This window comes from Orbicella franksi, chromosome 6 (genome assembly GCF_964199315.1).
Source record: "Orbicella franksi chromosome 6, jaOrbFran1.1, whole genome shotgun sequence".
NCBI lineage: Eukaryota > Metazoa > Cnidaria > Anthozoa > Scleractinia > Merulinidae > Orbicella > Orbicella franksi.
Window position 1 is genome coordinate 7,884,219 of NC_138150.1, and position 17,815 is coordinate 7,902,033.

A 17,815-nucleotide genomic window follows, 5' to 3' on the forward strand; every position below is an offset into this window, starting at 1 on the left:
TGTTATGCAAAGTCTGACAGCATACATAAGTCTGAGGTTGAACGAATTTACATTTGCACACGTCTCTTGACAAGTTAGTTTAAAAGCGATGGCCCAATCACTTTTGAAGCAAGTTCCTGTTTTAAAATCGCTTATTCCACGGCAAGGGTAGATTGAGCAAGATTGGTGTGCAAAAAACAAGCAAGTAAGTCGTTGGATTTACCTAGTACTCACGAATAATTCCTTCTACACATAACCAGACATTATAAACAACTTACAAATTGTTCTGAGTGATCAGACCACAAATCTTTTAGTTATTCGTCGACAATCATAGCTTTATGGCATGATAATGCTAGGCGCACAAGGCTTCGCAAGTATCGGATCACCACGAATCCTGATTCGCCATGGGTAGGGGAAAGAAATAAGCTCTTAAAGTTAATCAGGGTTTTAGCTTGTCGGTGCTAAGGCTTTGACGGGTTAATAACGTTTATTTATTGACCCCCACACATTAAGTGAAGTGAAGACTCCGGAAATAAATCCATTCAAAGAACGAGGAAAAATTCATTCTTGATTGTAGTAGTGTTGTTACGCTGATAGTTACTTAGAATACATAACTGACAAGATCGTGAAATATTTTATTCATGATCCATCTTATGTCCATCTCGAGGTTTCTAACGAGTGAGCCGATTAAGGAGAAGGTGATACTAGGTGAACTTATCGGGGCACTTTGTCTAGTTGCAAGGTCAGTGGTTGTCAGTCATTCACTTCCTCAGCGAGGTTCTTCCAATGCGAAAGTTTTACTTCAGTCAGAAATCCCGGGAGTCAGTTTGCTTCGGTTGCGTGTTCGCCTTCTCGACATTCCCGTTGTCTGCTAAAGCCCGCTGACACTGACCACAGTTCCTTGCGGCAGCTCAGTCCCTCATGAAGATGAGTCACACACCCGCGGTCACACAGTCCATCTTGTCTACGTAGTTTGCTGCATTCATGAAATTTCGGTTTTCCGAACCTTACTTCAAGCTGTCTTTTCTTCTTTCTCCTTGCACAGATAAACTTGAACCACTCTTTTCTGTCCCACTTTACGTTCGTCAATCATCCACATCGGTTTGACATCATAATGCCTCCACGGGTCCTGACTTTTACTTAAAGATCAACAAACCAAGCATTCCAAATTACAAATGTCGCTCTCTAGGTGTATTGAAATTTGAACCCCCATCGTTTTTCTCGACGTCTGTAATGTACAGTGCTGTTGGATCTGGTCAAAAAGTTAACATGCGATATAGACTACTAAAAGGTGGTTTTGAAGAGTTTTGACAAAACAAGATTCCTCTAGTCCAGTCCTGGCCCTCTCTCTGTCACGCAACGCTACTCAGATAGGGCCAGAACTGAAATAAGATTCCCTGTGATAGAAAAACGTGACATCCCAGTATGATTTAACTTATATTCAATTAAATTGCCCAAACGAAGTCAAACGTAAGCTTTGACTCTTTCTCTGGAGGGCTGATGTGGCTTCCTCTTTAGCCTGCGTGGAAGACCGTAGAAAGGGGGGGAAAGGGCGGGAGGATCGAGCACTACCATCACGCACTTGGCACGCTCGATCCTTCCGCGCTTCGCGCGCTCGTTTTTTCCACTTTCCCTCCCCTTCGGTCGCCTGTTACGTAGGCTACTTTCTCTTTAAAGATTGTAATTCATTCGCTCATGTTTATTTTTGTTCTCTTTTTTCCGTAGTTCGTCCAAGAATGGCGGATCACATCAGACGAGTCCTCACGGGAGATGTCACAGATCTACCGCGAAAAGAATCAAACATAGTTCGGATATTCACCAGCTCAACATTCACGGGTATTTATTATTGTCAACCATCAAAAATGACAGTGAAATTCAATATTGGACGTTGTTGGGAGGCCATAAACCAGTTCTGGTAGGCTCGATTTCCGCCGCTTTCTCGAGTTCGGTCTACATTTCTCCCAGAGAAGAGTTCTGTAAAGCGCCATGAGCCATGGATATGGCGCTATACAAATCTATTATTATTATTATTATTAGTTCTGGGGAGGAGCGCAAGCTCCTTTCCCGAACAGCAGCCGGTAATCGAGCCTTCAGTTCTGGCGACCTCTGATATATAGTCAGGTGATTTTCAGTTTGCAAAACGTGCCATTTTACGTTGCATTTTGATATGTATGTACCAGCAGTCTAGGGTGTGCATTAGATCAGGATTTTTTCTCTCTTTTTTTTCTATTCCTTTTTTCTATTTTCCATTTCATGCCCCCATGTGGATTATTTAATGGCAATCCCATATAAGACGTGTATAGAGCTATTATTGTTGTTATTGAGTCACTACAAAAATTTTGAATTAACCGGAAAAGAGCCAAAACAGTGATCTGTTCATAAATACGTTAAATGAGTCTGGAAGAAATAATTCGCTTGCAGCATCTTTTACATTAATACCTTGCTGTTATTACTATAACTATGAAAACGTGATCCTCAGTTCGAATTTATAGCAAATACTTAAAGAAAATCAGTTGAGAATCTGAGAAAACCGAAACCTCGCAAAGATAAATCAAACAAGATCGCATGAAAGCGAAATTTGGCAAGGACGCATTGTCTCGATAACGCGCCAATGCCGTGTTCAGATAAAGGTGAGGGCCTTCCAGGGGCTTTGGGGAACAAGGGAACACGATCATTTATTTCAAGGAAGCAAGGGATAATTTCGGGAGTAATTAGTGGGAACAATTGTTATCTGTACTGTTAATTAAACATGTTAAAGGGAACCTCCTCGGGGTGGCTTACCTGGTTAATGAAGAATGAAGGCAATCACCACAGCATTTTATCTCGACTCACCTCAATACTCAAAGTAAATACACCATTTTACTAATGCTAGCTCCAGTCCCTTGTGGGGCCAAAATTTGATCCCACAAGGGAAGCCCCCACAAGTGAATGGAACTAGGAAGTAATTGCATTAGCAAAATGGTCTATTGTAATGTCTGTATTCCTGCAGATACCACGGAGGAGAGGAATCGTCTCATGCGGGATGTTTATCCGAACCTGCGGACTTACTGTCAGCAGCGAGGATTGGAATTTCAAGTAGTTGACATGAGGTGGGGTGTGCGAGATGAAGCCACCGCTGACCACAAAACCAACGAATTGTGCACGCAGGAGATTAAGAACTGCCAGAGGCTTACACCTGGTCCAAACTTTGTGGTACAGTCATGTTTTGTCTATCTAAAGAATGGAAGTTACTACCGCACAGTTGCGTGTAGAAAGGTTTTTAGCCGGTTTATTCGCGAGTAAAGTTAAAAACGAATCTCATAATAACTGTTAGTATCACTCAACTAGTGGACTAGTGAGATCTGCTCACGCTAGTTGTAAGCTTACGCGTATGTTTTTGCGTTTGTTCTGCCGGACTTAAGAATATAGCAAGAAAACTCTCTACTCTGGTATCGAGTTAATTTGTGAGTTTCTCAGACAATGGTTCATCATAACCAAAACCTGTTTTGACGGTTTCTTATTGTTTCTGCTTGTTTGGTAAGTTTGCAAAAGTTTTGAAAGGAAAATCTGATCATGACGCGTACAATTAGCTCATTTTTGCATAATGCAGTTCGCCGGTGCACTTTCAAGTCCGAGTCGGTGTTTTCAATTGTCAACAAATCTTGACAAAGATTTCTTTCGTTATCTTTTGTGCTGAGATGCTGTAACAAATTTCACGAACGCAAAAAAGGCTACTAACATCATGTGTGTTTCTTCAACATAAGCAAAATGAAAATAGACAAAGAGCATGTTTTGATAACTCGATCAACAAAATCGAAATTGTTATTCGAAGTTGATTAAAGAAAGCGTCATCGTAACATTGCTGATTATTTCTGCTTTATTCACATATTTTCAGCTTAGCTTTTAATATGTTCTCAAACATTTATCAATCTTAAACACATTTAAAAACTATAGAGTTGTTTGAGTTCGATGTACGCTTTCACACGAAAGTGCGGTGGAAGTACAATTTGTCATGTTTACTGACTGTACAAAACACGCATCGGCGGGCGCTCTCATTCATCGACAACATTCATTTATTTATTTATTTTTATTTATTTAACATTTCTTTATACACGGTTAAAAATCATCAGGTAATACTAATATTTAAAATTAATACTAATAAACTACTAATAAACAGTCCACGCTAAATACTAATTAATAAAAATTGAAGTAGTAAATCCTAATTTAAATATTAAACTAATCCTGTTTTCCATGAATGCCGTGTCTAACTTTGCTTTTAAATTGATCAAAGGATTTTATCATCCTGAGATTGCAGGGTAGGCTGTTCCAGAGAGTTGCACCGCTGTAACTAAAGCTATTTTTCATATAGTTAGTTCGTGGATGCATAGTTAGTAGTTACTAACTATGGTGGATGAGGTACAACCAGTTTGTTTTCGGAATCCCCTAAAGAATAGCGCATTCCACTACGTTTTAGAAATTTAGACGATTGTTATTCAGGAACCAAGCCATTTAAAGATTTATGTGCCATTAAGGCTTTCTGAATTTGACGCTGAGTACACAAATCTTTCCAACCCAGTTGTCGTATTAGACCTTTGGCATCAGTAACATAACTAGAGGAAGTTAACACGCGAGCGGCGCGGTTCTGAAGCTTTTGTAGCCTGTCCGACAAAGTTTTACCGCAATTACTCCAGACAAGATTGCAGTAGTCAAAATGAGGTTGAATTAGAGCACTGTATATACAAAGCAGTGTAGCTGGTGGAACAAAAGGCCTAACTCGTTTTATGGCACCAATCTCAGATGCAATCTTTTTAGACAATTTATCAATATGGGTTTGCCAAGTTAGGTTTTCGTCGATCAACACACCGAGCGATTTGACCGAGGAGACACGATTTATTGGAACATTATTAATTGAGAGCTCAAGTGTATCTGGAAGGGTACTCAATCTTTGTCTGGAACCAATCAACCTAAATTCAGTTTTAGTCGCGTTTAAAGTAAGTTTGTTAGAAGTAAGCCATTTGTTTAAATTACTTAGATCGTGATTTAGATTAGACTGTATAGAGCTCAGATCAGCTCCCGCATATCATTGTGATGTGGGTGTCATCAGCATACATCCTAGGCGGACATGATGATAAGCAGTTGGGCAATTCGTTAATATAAATAAGAAATACTAGGGGACCTAGGATTGTTCCTTGAGGTACCCTACATTTTAGCGAACAGGTTTGAGAAAGAGAACCATTAACAAGACATCGTTGTGTACGGTTAGTTAAATATGAGTTGAACCAGTCAAGAGCTATTCCTTGAACTCCGTAAAGATTCATTTTAGTTAAAAGAATTTCATGATCAACAGTGTCGAACGCTTTTTTTAAATCGAGAAAAACTACAGCATTAACATTTCCGCGATCGATATTAAACGCCCAACTATCGGTAGCTTCTAATAGAGCAGTAACAGTTGAATGCAATGAGCGAAAGCCCGACTGTTGTTTAGAAATTGAGGGTGCGTGTGAGGCAGAGATAATCGTATCTGAACTAACAACAAGGAACGATGCCTACGGTGATGCAGTCAAAGCTGTTAACCGACGCCTGAAGCAATTTTGTAAGCAAAACGATTGGAAACTCGTGAGCCACTCGTATCTGAACATAGAATTTACTGGATTTTTGCACGAACAAAACTGAGCAGTATCTACGGACTTAAAGTTATCGGGCCTTGATGAAACATCAAGCGTTGCTTACAATTCAAGCGAAACTCAAACTAGCAATTATTTTGTTTTACTTTTCGGTCGCGATAGACTGTCAAATTCCTCGCAAGCGTGTGGCAAGAGGAGCTAGAAAACTATGAAGTCCTGAAGCTCTGCTATATCTAAATATATCCAGCTAGTTTTTTGCTGTGTAATGGAAAGTTGTTAATCTTCAACATATGTGAAATTTAAAGTGGAGTAATGCACAGCTCATGTAAAAGAAGCATCTGTCGGAACACAACTTGGTCAGCGATATATATAAGCTTACAGCGGAACATACCTAAATTCGACATTGTCTTACTTCACTCAAACTGGAGCAGCTTACGACGAAAATACTTAAGCAAAATTCCAACGGACGTAAACGCGTTGAGTTGTGGGCCAAAAACATGAAAAATTTCGGGAATTTCAGACGCCATTTCCCCCGCGCGACATCCGCAAAAATCCTCGCAGCATGTACGCGCGTGTGCTGCAGGCGATGGCGCAACTTGTTCTGAAACCCAATACTAGACACGGCGCGCGCTTACGGTCCCCGTCCCCGATTATGGCTCCTGCTAGGGGTTATTATCTTGATGTTCTACTAAATTCTCAAAACAAAATTTCAAAGAAAATCATGGTGATAGAAAGGAGAATTGCAATGTCTTTTGGAGTCAGGGCCTTACGGTTTAGTAGTAATCAAGCAAGCTTCGCTGCTGTACTGACTTGATAAATGAGTATTGAATTTGGCGTGGTTTCATTTGTAAGTTTCTAAATGCACTTGAAATCCGTAAGCATGTTTTTTCCCTTTATATTCCTTAACGTTACTCTCTTTACAAGAGTTAATTCCAACAAATTTGATTTCATTTAGTGTCTTCTGGGAGATAAGTATGGCTACCGTCCGTTTCCGTACAAAATCAAAGCAACAGAGTTTGAGATGTTGTTAGAAGTGGCTCAAGAAACCTACGATCAACCTGAACATATCGCTTTACTCAAAGAATGGTTCTGGAAGGTGAAGTGACTTAAACAAACGCATTTTGCTCAAGTTTATCCCTTTCTCCCCCTTTGCTTGTGAACCCTCTTAATCAGGGAACGGGTGCAGGGACTATAAATGAACCTGGACAAAATAAAACCAACTTTGACCGTTTCCTCTCGAATGTTTCAAAACGCTGTTTTGGGCTATCTGGAGTGCTCTTAAAGCTCTGTAGGTTAATTTTAGGTTACGCTATAAAATCTTTGCCTGTTCGGTCATTAATTACTCAGGGGAACTTGAGTCTTCTCGAATTTATAAGGGCTTCTCTATCCATTGCCCAAATTCTTATTGGCCTTCTGTTACCGCCGCAGAACTGTAGTTTTCCATCTTTAATCGGATTTGACATTACGTGGACATTATATGAAGTACTGAGTAAGAAACTTTGTAACCCGGATGTAAGCACACGGGTTTGGTCGGGTAGAATTTTGGCTTTGTGAAAACTGGTTGGACTTGTGGAATAAATTATGGTCCAAAAAACTACAATTGTTGTTGAATTGAAGTATCGGCATCACTTTCCGACAATCAAAGCTGACCTTTTCTGTCTTTTCTGGTACTTTGTAATTAACCAAGCCGAATGCAACAGGAATTAAACTTCTCATATCACTAAATCTCGAGGTGACAATCATCTTAAGAAAAGCTGAAGGAATTAAAGGCATCCCGAACAGATAATTTACCGAAGCTATCCCTCGCGTGGCCATTTTTTGCAAACGACATATTGCACTTATCTTTTAGGACACGAACGCCATCCCGGCGGAATACGTTCTTCAGCCGGTAACATACCGTTTTCCTCACTACAATGATTTAAGTGAGGACAAAAGAGAGTTAAACAAACAAGAAAGAGAACAGTGGTGGCAGATCTTCCAGTCATTCCAAAGAATTTTCAAGAGGACAGCGAAGATCGCTACTGAACAGTGCAAGATTACATTAGAGCAAGCACACAAGTATTTTTCCTCAGGTTTGAGCAGAAAGAGTGTTGTTAACGTTAAAGTGCACCTAACCCCCAAATTTTTTTTTCGCTAAAACAAATCTAGACTTTATTTGAAGCATTTGGGCGAAGAAATTTTTGAATTTGGTTGAATCCTCGATTTTCTATGCCCTTTCAAAGTCGCGATTAAGTGTTTCACGACCGCGTTTTAGGGAGTCTGGGGCGGCGGTACCTGATGACGTCTACCTAGGAACCAAACACAATAGCGCCTCAGTCAACTCACTGTATTTGCTCGAGAAAATAGAATGCAAAACTAATCGTACCGATGTATTTTGGGACTAAAACGTCCAAGTTTTGTCTCAGAATCATTTCTTTTTCGTCACTGGAGTCAGAGTTAAGTTTCGATTCCGAAGGCTCCGAAATAAACTTCGATCGAGCACGTTCGACAACTCTGAACTCACTGCTTAGAGCTTTGAGAGCAATTTACAATATTTCAAGCGACGACGGGGAAGACGTCTTTGCGGACGAGCTGCTTGTATATTAGGAATGGAAAGCTAGATACGAAGTGGAGGAGCAGGCAAACGAACAGCAGGAAAGAAAACTCAAGGACTGCTTTGGATGGTAATTTCGTCAACTAAACATAAGATTCCCACGCGTGTTTATAGCCCGTTTACATTTGTCCTTACCGAGAATGTATTTTGTCAAGATTCTGTTAAATCCAGTTTGTGTTTTACTTTCAGTTGAATGCTTCATGTTTATAAGAGCGACGTACGTGTTGCAGTTTTCGAGACTTGATGACCTCCAAAACATTGGCTTCGATCGATTGAAAATCGTATTGTTTGGAGCTGTATTTTTGAAGCTGCGGGAAGCAAGGCGGAAGGAAACATTTCATGCAATTACCGATTTCACATTGTCACACGTTTTAAGTCGTAACTCCAAATAACCAATGTAAATTGTTCTCAAAGTTTGCAGTGAAATTCGTCGGATAAGCGAAAAGGGTGTGTTCCCTAAGCGGTCCGCAGATAATGTTACGCGGTCATATTTTCGACGCTATTGCACAGAATCTTTGTCACACTGCTGATTTCCAAACCTTCGAAAAACTCTGTGAGTCTAACAATTTTGTTATCATGTAATTCTAGAGGATTAATCTTCAACTTTCATCTAAATCGAAAGAGAAATAAGTGTTGGTTAGCGGCGTACAGTTGCGATCTATTTACATATCAGTATAACGCTTCTTGATCATGACCGGATCACACAACGTTGCCGGTTATGTTATAAATACTGCGGGATTGGAAGATATAGGTTGTCGGTGGTATTTCTACAAATTGCTGGTTAGCTTTAAGCAGAAAATTTATGAAAATAGCGTTCGAAAGTCTGCGGAACAAATTCCAGTGAGAGTTCTTCAATGGTTCTCACAGATTCAGTTCGCTTGTTTCGGTTCGACAAAATCAACCATCGTTTACGTCTTTATTGCACCATTAGCCGATCATCGTCAGTAAATTGTACAGTATATCTTTCTTTAAATCTGGAATATTGCTGCAACAGCCGATAGCGCCTCTGGAAGGCGTTTCTGCGCACTTTTCGAATGTGTATTGCACCATCCTGAAGGAAATGAGACGAAATGAGATATCCAACCTTCCTGGGTAGACGTCACAAGAGCCGCTGGACCCATTCTCCTCAAACTCGGTCGTGAAACAAAATGGCGGTGTTTTGGAGCTATTTTCGAGATTTCGTCGTGGCACAGAAAATCGAGGATTTAACGGAATCCAAAAATTTTTTCGCAGAACTATTTCAAATAATAAGTAGATTCGTTCTAGCGAAAAAAAATTTTGGGGGTTAGGTGCACTTTAAGATTGCAAGTGAATACATGAAAGATCGTATATCTGAACTGCGGAGAAAGATATGAAGACATGATTGATCATCGCAGTTATATACAAAACTTGGGCAGGTGCCTAAGTTGTGTATATAACTGCGATGATCTATTATGTCTTCATAACGTTAAGATTGTTGTTTATTTTCTATAGTCGCTTGTTTGAGTTCGGTTACATACATTTTTAATAGTCACGAGTACTTATGCAATGTTTGATATTTCAGAAAATACCTAAACTTCCACTTTTCTGGAGTTTGTCGGGCTCGTCGGCTGAATCGTAATGTCAACAATGTCGAGGGACTGCTGGCTAAATATTTTCAAGGAGTGTTTGCTCATGGTTTTATGAAACAAAAAGAACCCTATTTTCATTTTGAGGAAACCTGCCTGAATGTCTAGCAGTGCAAAAGTCTTGTTATAGCGGCTAGCCTTAAGAGTGATCCTTTAAAACAAACCTACTCACACATGTGACATGATGTTTTGCTTTATTTTTAGTGACTGAGGAAGAAGTTGAGCATGGTATTCTTGGCTCTCCAAATCCTGGCGCCCAATCCCTCTGCTACATACGTCACATCTCGGACATCGAAGTAAAACTCAGCGACAAAAACTCCCGACATTTTACCGACATTTCTCAAGGAAAACACGACATGGAAGCCCAAGACCTATTGAGCAAACTGAAACGTGACCGTGTGCTTCAGAGTCTTGGGGAAAACAACATCACCCGCTTTGAGATCCCGTGGAGCGATGGGGGAATAAACGTGTCCGACAGATTGCACGAAGAATACTTGAACAATTTCTGCCACAAGTTCGAGTCGGACGTGCAGAGATTGATTGACAAAAGCTTGCAGCATACTGTGAAAGAAAAGGCGAAGGAAAGCAGTCTGTATAAAGAAGTTCTTCACCATTTATGGTTTTGCCAAGACAAGTGCGAAGCATTTCGTGGTCGTGAAGACATTTTAGAGAAGATACAAACTTTCCTAAAAGATTTCAATAGGTCAGAGCCGATGATCATTTATGGCTCGTCAGGCTCCGGCAAAACTTCCATAATGGCTGTTGTTGCCAAGTCAGCAAGACAATGGCTCGGAGATGGTACCGTGTGTATCTCTCGTTTCCTCGGTACCTCCCCCGAGAGTTCATCGATTCGATCGACAATTGCCAGCATTTGCCTTCAGATATGTGAAGTATACAGCATGGATGCACCAAAAGCTGACATTCTGGGGGACTATTCTCAACTACTTCGATTTTTCCACGCCCTGATTGCCAGTTTGCCTGTCAGCAATGTGAGACCATTAGTCATTATTTTGGATTCGGTGGACCAATTATCCCCAACTAACAATGCACACCTAATGAACTGGCTTCCTAAAAAATGTCCACCGTTTATCAAGATTGCCATTTCGGTGTTACCGAATTATCACGATATTCTGACGAATTTACGCCGAAGTCTTCCAATCGAGAGCGCGTACATTGAAGTACCCATGCTGACCATTGAGATGGGAAAGGAAATTTTAGACGCTTGGCTTGAAGGACTCGGACGAACCTTGACAGAGGAACAATTCGAACTGGTTTTATCTAGATTCACTCAATGCCCCCAGCCATTGTTTCTAAAGCTGATATTCACGGAAGCATCGAGATGGGAGTCCTACACAAATGTCCGTGGGCTCGACCTTGGAAGTGACGTTCCCCAAGCTATACGCCTCCTGTTCCAACGCTTGGAACGAAAGCATGGGAAAACACTTACATCCCGTGCTCTCGGCTATATCACCGCTGGTAGAAATGGCCTCACAGAAAACGAGCTCGAAGATGCCCTATCACTTGACGATGACGTCATCGACGACGTGTACCAGTATTGGGATCCTCCAGTTGAGGGTGTCGTTCGCTTGCCTAACTTACTGTGGGCACGTATTCGGCATGACATAGACGAGTTCCTGGCCGAGCGACAGGCGAATGGGAAGACCGTAATTGCCTGGTATCACCGTCAATTCTGGGAGGCTGCGCAAACACAGTACTTTTCAGATCCCAATGAAAAGCGGTCCAGGCATTCTTTACTCTCCGAATATTTTCAAGGTAGGGTATAGATGTTTTAACCCTTTTAGGCCAAAAGCAGCTCATGTTCACTTTATTGGTGTCTTCAAAACACTTTGTAACACCGTATGTATTTGTAGTCATGAAAACAAAGCTAGTTGTTGTTAATTGTACTGGAAGGGATAAATTATGACATTAACGCACATAACTGTTCAGCTTACTTTATTCATTCATTCAAATTTTCACAAAGAGATCAAAGGCATCTGTAGAATAAGACACTTTTTGGAGTAGGATCTCTTCCAAGAATTGTTTGCGGCTGCTGGCCATTAATTCGTGAAAACCACTGCTTAGCAATATAACGTCTCACTGTGAAAAGCTGGCGTGCTCAGTCGACGTATTCTTGTCTGATAAGAAACGCAAGGTCTGGACCGGGTATCTTCTGCTGCTTCGACTCTACCCATCGATTGAGATTCTGTCTTTAACATGATGTGGAATGATCGAGCCATTTGATTTTCTGGTATAAATTTAGAATATCTCATATATAATTTCTTCTCAATTCGACTACTGTGATCTTCTGCTGAGAACAACTGTTGTTGGTATTGAACCCAGTCTTCAGAAGTGAGGGGAAAAGGGTTAAGTAGATACCTGATCGGTCAATGTTTGTCATAATGTACTCGATTAGTGCGATGCGCAAAGGTCGTCATTGACAAGTCTTTCTGAGTTCTGCTGGTACTAGCAAGATCACGCTACAGTTACCACAGATACTCCTGGTTTCATACCATTCACCAAGGTTGTTTTTGTTGGTTTGCAGGCAAATGGGGTGGAGGACGCAAGAAGCACATCACTCTAACTCGTCGAAAGAAAACGCTAGCAGACGCAGACCGACAAGTTTCCAGTCAGCCTCTGATGTTCAGTAAGCGTGTATTTAACTTGAGGAAGCTCAGCGAGATGCCGTTTCACCTTATTCACTCCGGGCACGCCGACAGACTGGCCAGGAAGGTACTATTTAATTTCGAGTGGATCTACGGGAAAGTTCGCGGCCAGTCTTTAAATGAAGTTTTAGAGGACTACTCTCTTGCTCTGGAAGTGAGACCAGATCTGGATGTGAGGTGCGTCATGGTTTGAACATTACAAATATGTTTTATATATGTTTACTACATGATCAGGCGCAGAAGACTTTTAATTTCGCGTCACGTTCAAGAAGTGATCACCTTTTAATTTCTCCCTACTGTACAATTAAATTGGTTATATTGGAAGCAGACATAAATGTAGGAAATCATCAACAGGAGGCGTTACAGTTGTATGTTAAGTTCCCAGCACACTCTCAGCAATAATATAAAAAAAAGCTGAATGCCTGAAGTGAAAAATTCTAAGGTCGGGGATTCCAATCCATAGCAAAAAGGGTTACATGCGTCTAATCCTATCTATTTTATTCTTTTGACGGACACAAATGGAAGAGGAACTGACCTCTTCCCAAAGTACAGTGTAGCCGCCTTACGACTACCCTGATAAAAACGCTCACATCTGTACTTAGAGATTTTCTTATTTTGAGAACCTGTTAAAGACGGCTATAATGTTATGGTTCAAGTACATGTCGATCTTTCCGGTAGTACACTACTGCATTCAAGTTTTTCAGGCTTCTTTGCTGACTCATTCAAGAAGCGTGGGAAGGGTTGATTAGGGTTATTCTTTGAAATTAATAGCAGCATTATTATCATTATGACAAGGCTGATCTGCGACACTCTCATCCTCGCTTCGAGTAACATCAAACATGATGTGGACTGCCTGGCCACTCAACTCCTGGGAAGACTTCTCGCCTTCAGGGAGCAGTTTCCACGGATTGACGACCTCATTACACAGTGCTATCGATGCTGTTATGCCCAGCAATCTCCTCTCTTTATTCCTCAATCAGCTTGTCTAATCTCTGCTGGCGGACCGCTGAAAACCAATCTTCGAGGGCACGAGCAGCGAGTCAACGAGATCGCAGTCACAAATGATGATAAATTCATTGTCACATCGGGCGAAGACTCTCGCATTAACGTGTGGAACAGGACTAATTTGGACTGCCTGCACACGCTGAAGATGGCCGACATGGGACCCAGCTGTCTTGCTTTGACGCCAGATGACGATTACGTCATTGGTTCCGCCAAGTCAAGCGTAGGAGTGTGGGACATCGATTCTGGAGAAGTCGTACAGCGGTTTGACAATGATGGGGTGGTCACGTGCTTGGCCACTACTTCTGATGGGGCTCGTGTTGTGACTGGCGGAGAAGATGGTGTCGCTCGGGTGTGGCACACAGTAAGCGGAGAAAAAGAGAAAACACTGAGTGGGCACGAAGGTAAACTTGCACTAAAAGTAGTACTTAATACTGGAAAAAAAGTCCTATAAGATCCAATTTTATGATGATTTTGCAAACGGAGAAATACGGTCTGACGTCCGAGCCAAACTATGCGAGCCTCTGACTTTATCCAAGTTTTACTACGTTGTAATTCCGTCTTCATCTGCACAGCTACTACATCCTTTTTTACTGCTACACATAACTACAACAAATTGTAATTCGTCTTGAAGGTCTAAATTTAATTAAGACTATCCTAAGCATTCGAAATTAAATTGAACTTACTTATCTTTGTCTTAAAACTACTTAGGACCAATCAATGCCGTCGTTGTATCTCCGAGCGGTGACGTAATCACCGGCTCTAAGGACAGCACGGTCCGCGTGTGGTCGCTAACTACGGAAGAATGCCAAGCTGTGTACGAGGGCCATGCTAGTTCTGTTCTGTGCCTGGAATTGACACGAGACGGCGAGAGTGTGATATCAGGCTCGGAAGACAAGACTGTGAAAGCCTGGCATCTAAAGACAAAGAACTGTGCTACACTCAAAGGCCATGGAGGTAAGCACCACTCTGTCTTAAACTAAACTAAGCACGTGTCGCTTTGTAAGGGGAGATTCTTAGGAACATGACGTATCCTTAACGCGTGATGCTGACGTGACAACTTGCGGAGTCCGCGCAAGGTTTTGGAGAGAAGAATAGTCCGGATCTTCGAGTTCTTGAATGAAGGTTTGCCAAAAGATACCATGATTTTTTTGTTGTGGATCCAAAGACCAGTGATAGAGGTTATGTCTGTGTTAAAATCAGTGCTAGGCTTTCACAGCTTGTTCATGTGTTTAGCTATACGCCTGAAAAGAAATTCAATGATAAACAGAAAGATGTTCCGCGGAAACCAACGGTCGATGCACCTTGACTTAAGTTAGACAAGTTACAATATCCTGCATGTGTTGTAATTTTTGCGCTATTCCCTGTAACTTTACTTTTCTATTTGAATGCAAAACATCATGAAGGAGTAAGGGAAGCTACATTATGTCTATTTACAGGTCTGATCAAATGTTTGGCGGCTTTGAATGACGGTCGAAGAATTGTGTCTGGATCAAAAGACCAGTCACTGAAGATCTGGGACCTCATCTCTCTTCAATGCTGCGTGACTCTAAAAGGTCACACAGACCTTATTTGGCGCGTTGCCGTTGCCTCAAACGACAGTCTTATTGTGTCTGCCTCAAAAGATGACATGTTAAAAGTGAGTCCTTTTTACAATTTCTTGGCTATTTTTCCACTGTCAGTTTTTTTTTTTCACTTAGGCATCCATTTCCCGGAATGGTGTGCCAGAATTTGAAGTAATACTAATTTTAACCTGCTCGAATTCTGGTTTCCCCTCATTTCATGTACCATAGACATCTATATGTGATGTTCCCATTCTACAGCTCTTTTGATCTACAAAACAAAACGAGAGAAGTTACATTGACAGAATACGATCATGAAATGAAAGCCAGTTTGAAACAACAGCTGTCGAACATTTACAATTACAAGCGAAACCATTGGCACCCTTCTGGTGAGAGAGTTTTCCGGTGACTTTTTACTTTCGAGAAGAAAGGCTGGTGCAGATGTTTTAGTGAGCGCCACACAACAGCAATGCCGGTGATCTATCACGTCCTGGCAATGACATAGATGGTTGGTTCTCGCCTGGTTTACGGGTCTTAATTAATTCTCCCAAAATGAATGAGATTTCGAACAGCTGACGATGAGCCATGTGAAGGTCTTAAATAAATTCCTTTTTACTTTCATTTAATAGTCCTTATCCAATTTTGTCTCCAAAGGTCTGGGATCCAGTCACAGGTCAATGTCAGCAGACCTTAATTGGCCACTCATCGTGGATCTCTTGCGTTTCCATAACAACAGATTGCAAAACGATCATTTCTGGTTCAAATGACAAAAACGTCAAGCTCTGGAACGCCACTGGAAATGAGCATGCTCAGAGCATCTCAACACCGAGTGATCACATCCTCCATCATGCTACACAGCCTAATTGTGTCGCCATAACAACGGACGGGCGCTGGGGCCTCTCTGGATCAAAAAGCGATTCTTTGAAACTGTGGGACATCGCTAGCGCGAAATGCGTCAAAAGTAGCCCTGGCTCAATTGCGTACATTGCTGCCATGCATAGATCCCCCCAAGTGGTAACTGGTTCACACAATGGCGACATTACCATGTGGAATTGCGACAGTTTGGAGGTGCAGAAGACTGTTAAAGCTCACCAAGGTAGTGTAATGTCGCTGCAAGTCTCTAAAGATGACAATTTTATTGTCTCTGCATCAAATGACAAGACAGTTGGGTTGTACCATATTCACGAAGGTCAGGCAGTACAGCTTGTTGGCCATACCGATGCAGCTGTCTGCATGTCTCTTATGAAGGGAGAAAATTTTGCGATCTCAGGTTCTAAAGATAAAACTGTTCGACTGTGGAGCCTGCAGACGAAGAGCTGCGAGAGGATATTTGAAGGACACACTGGAGTTGTTGAATGCCTGGCATCAACTAGCGACAATAAAACTATAGTGTCGGGCTCGGGAGACTTCACACTTAAAATCTGGAATATTGAAAAAGGCGACTGCCTGTTCACTTTAAAAGGACACAACGACTCGATAAAATGTATAGGAATAACCGTTGACAACCAGTTTGCGATTGCTGGTTCTCATGAAGGAAAGGACCAACTCCTGCTATGGAACCTAAAGGATGGGAACTGCGCTCGCAAGTTCACCGGTCACACCCACGCAGTCATGCGCCTCAAGGTCCTTCCAAATAACATGATGGTCACAAGCTCACGTGACGGGACCATAAAACTGTGGAACATTCAAAGTGGAGAGCTCGTCGACTCTTTTGATTTTCAGTTCCAAGTCAAGTACTTTGACGTCCACCGGGCTGATGACGGTTATTCGGTGATTCTGGTCACCAAATCTGGGACAGTGTCCATTCTGAAACTTCCTATCTCCAACAAGGAAACCGAGGAAAGTTTCTCATCAATTAAGAATTCTACTCCCCAGAATGTAGAAAGCTCTGCTGCCAAAGCAACACCTACACAAAGTGGTTGTTGTGCCAGTTATCGCTGCTGTAGGTGCTGCCAAAAATGCACTGTGTTTTGACTAAAAGACTAATAATAATAATAATAATCAATATTTAAACAGGGTGACCCCTTCAGTCGCAGGACTGGTATCAACGGGGGCCCTGTATAACGTAAAATAAAAAGAGCATGTATAAATAATATATATCTATAAAAAACTAACTACTTTAAAAGATACGCTGAAATGTTTAAAAAATTAAAAAGCTTAAAAAGGTAATAGCGTTCTCATAAAAATTGGATATCGAATTGAAAATGTTCTAAAAAATAACCTAAGAAAAAAAATCGGAGATAAGAAAAAAAATCGGAGATAGACTACTAAACAAACTGGTTAATGGATATCAAGGGAAAAAGCTCTTCTGATGAAATGATTCATTCGAGATTGAATTTTATCAGCAAAATATTTTGCTTCAATTTAAACTAAGTATTTCAAACAGTTCTACAAGTACCGTTTTTGCTTTTTAAACTGCATAAAGGTGTTTTAAGTATTCTTTTGGCACAAGATTGTTAGCAGGAATTTGTTAACAAAAGTAGCATAATAACAGACTGCAAAAATTACTTCGGATTTACATGCTGAAAACTAAATCAGCTGCATTTTTTTTAAATCCAAAGTTCTATTTTACAATAAAATCCGATTACCGGCGTATGGTCTTCTTAGAGACCTTTTATTAGGTTTAGGTCCAACCTAACTAACTGCTGGTACGCGATTAGTGCCAACGAAGGGCAAACTCCGGCGTAGTGTGGACGTTGCCTCACACGAGAGTGGAAATGACAACGCGTCCATTTCTGAACGCGATTGACACAATTTCTTTTATAAATCAACACAATTTCTACTTAATTTTTGTTGAATTCAGTCT

At 41.2% G+C, this 17,815-nt stretch overlaps 1 protein-coding gene across 2 annotated transcripts; it reads left to right on the forward strand.

The window, feature by feature from the left end:
- Positions 1–8: 8 nt before the first annotated feature.
- LOC145491452 (NACHT domain- and WD repeat-containing protein 1-like) lies at positions 9–16,991 on the forward strand. Of its 2 annotated transcripts, XM_081470688.1 has the most exons (11): positions 9–184; positions 1,705–1,815; positions 2,969–3,171; positions 6,538–6,678; positions 7,432–7,654; positions 9,987–11,555; positions 12,325–12,622; positions 13,241–13,851; positions 14,159–14,404; positions 14,887–15,086; positions 15,664–16,991. In XM_081470688.1, the coding sequence occupies exons 2-11, from the start codon at positions 1,716–1,718 to the stop codon at positions 16,981–16,983; spliced, it is 4,911 nt and encodes a 1,636-aa protein (XP_081326814.1). In that variant the 5' UTR covers positions 9–184; positions 1,705–1,715; the 3' UTR covers positions 16,984–16,991. The 2 variants fall into 2 exon arrangements, with proteins under 2 accessions (XP_081326814.1, XP_081326815.1); XM_081470689.1 differs by lacking the exon at positions 9–184 and having other exon boundaries at positions 195–1,815.
- Positions 16,992–17,815: the final 824 nt, after the last annotated feature.

Excerpts from the sequence above, each read along its gene's own strand:
- LOC145491452 (XM_081470688.1), top strand. The coding sequence starts at position 1,716 with ATGGCGGATCACATCAGACGAGTCCTCACGGGAGATGTCACAGATCTA. Across the intron at positions 3,172-6,537 it reads CACCTGGTCCAAACTTTGTG|TGTCTTCTGGGAGATAAGTA; the intron begins GTACAGTCATGT and ends GATTTCATTTAG. Across the intron at positions 12,623-13,240 it reads AGACCAGATCTGGATGTGAG|GCTGATCTGCGACACTCTCA; the intron begins GTGCGTCATGGT and ends CATTATGACAAG.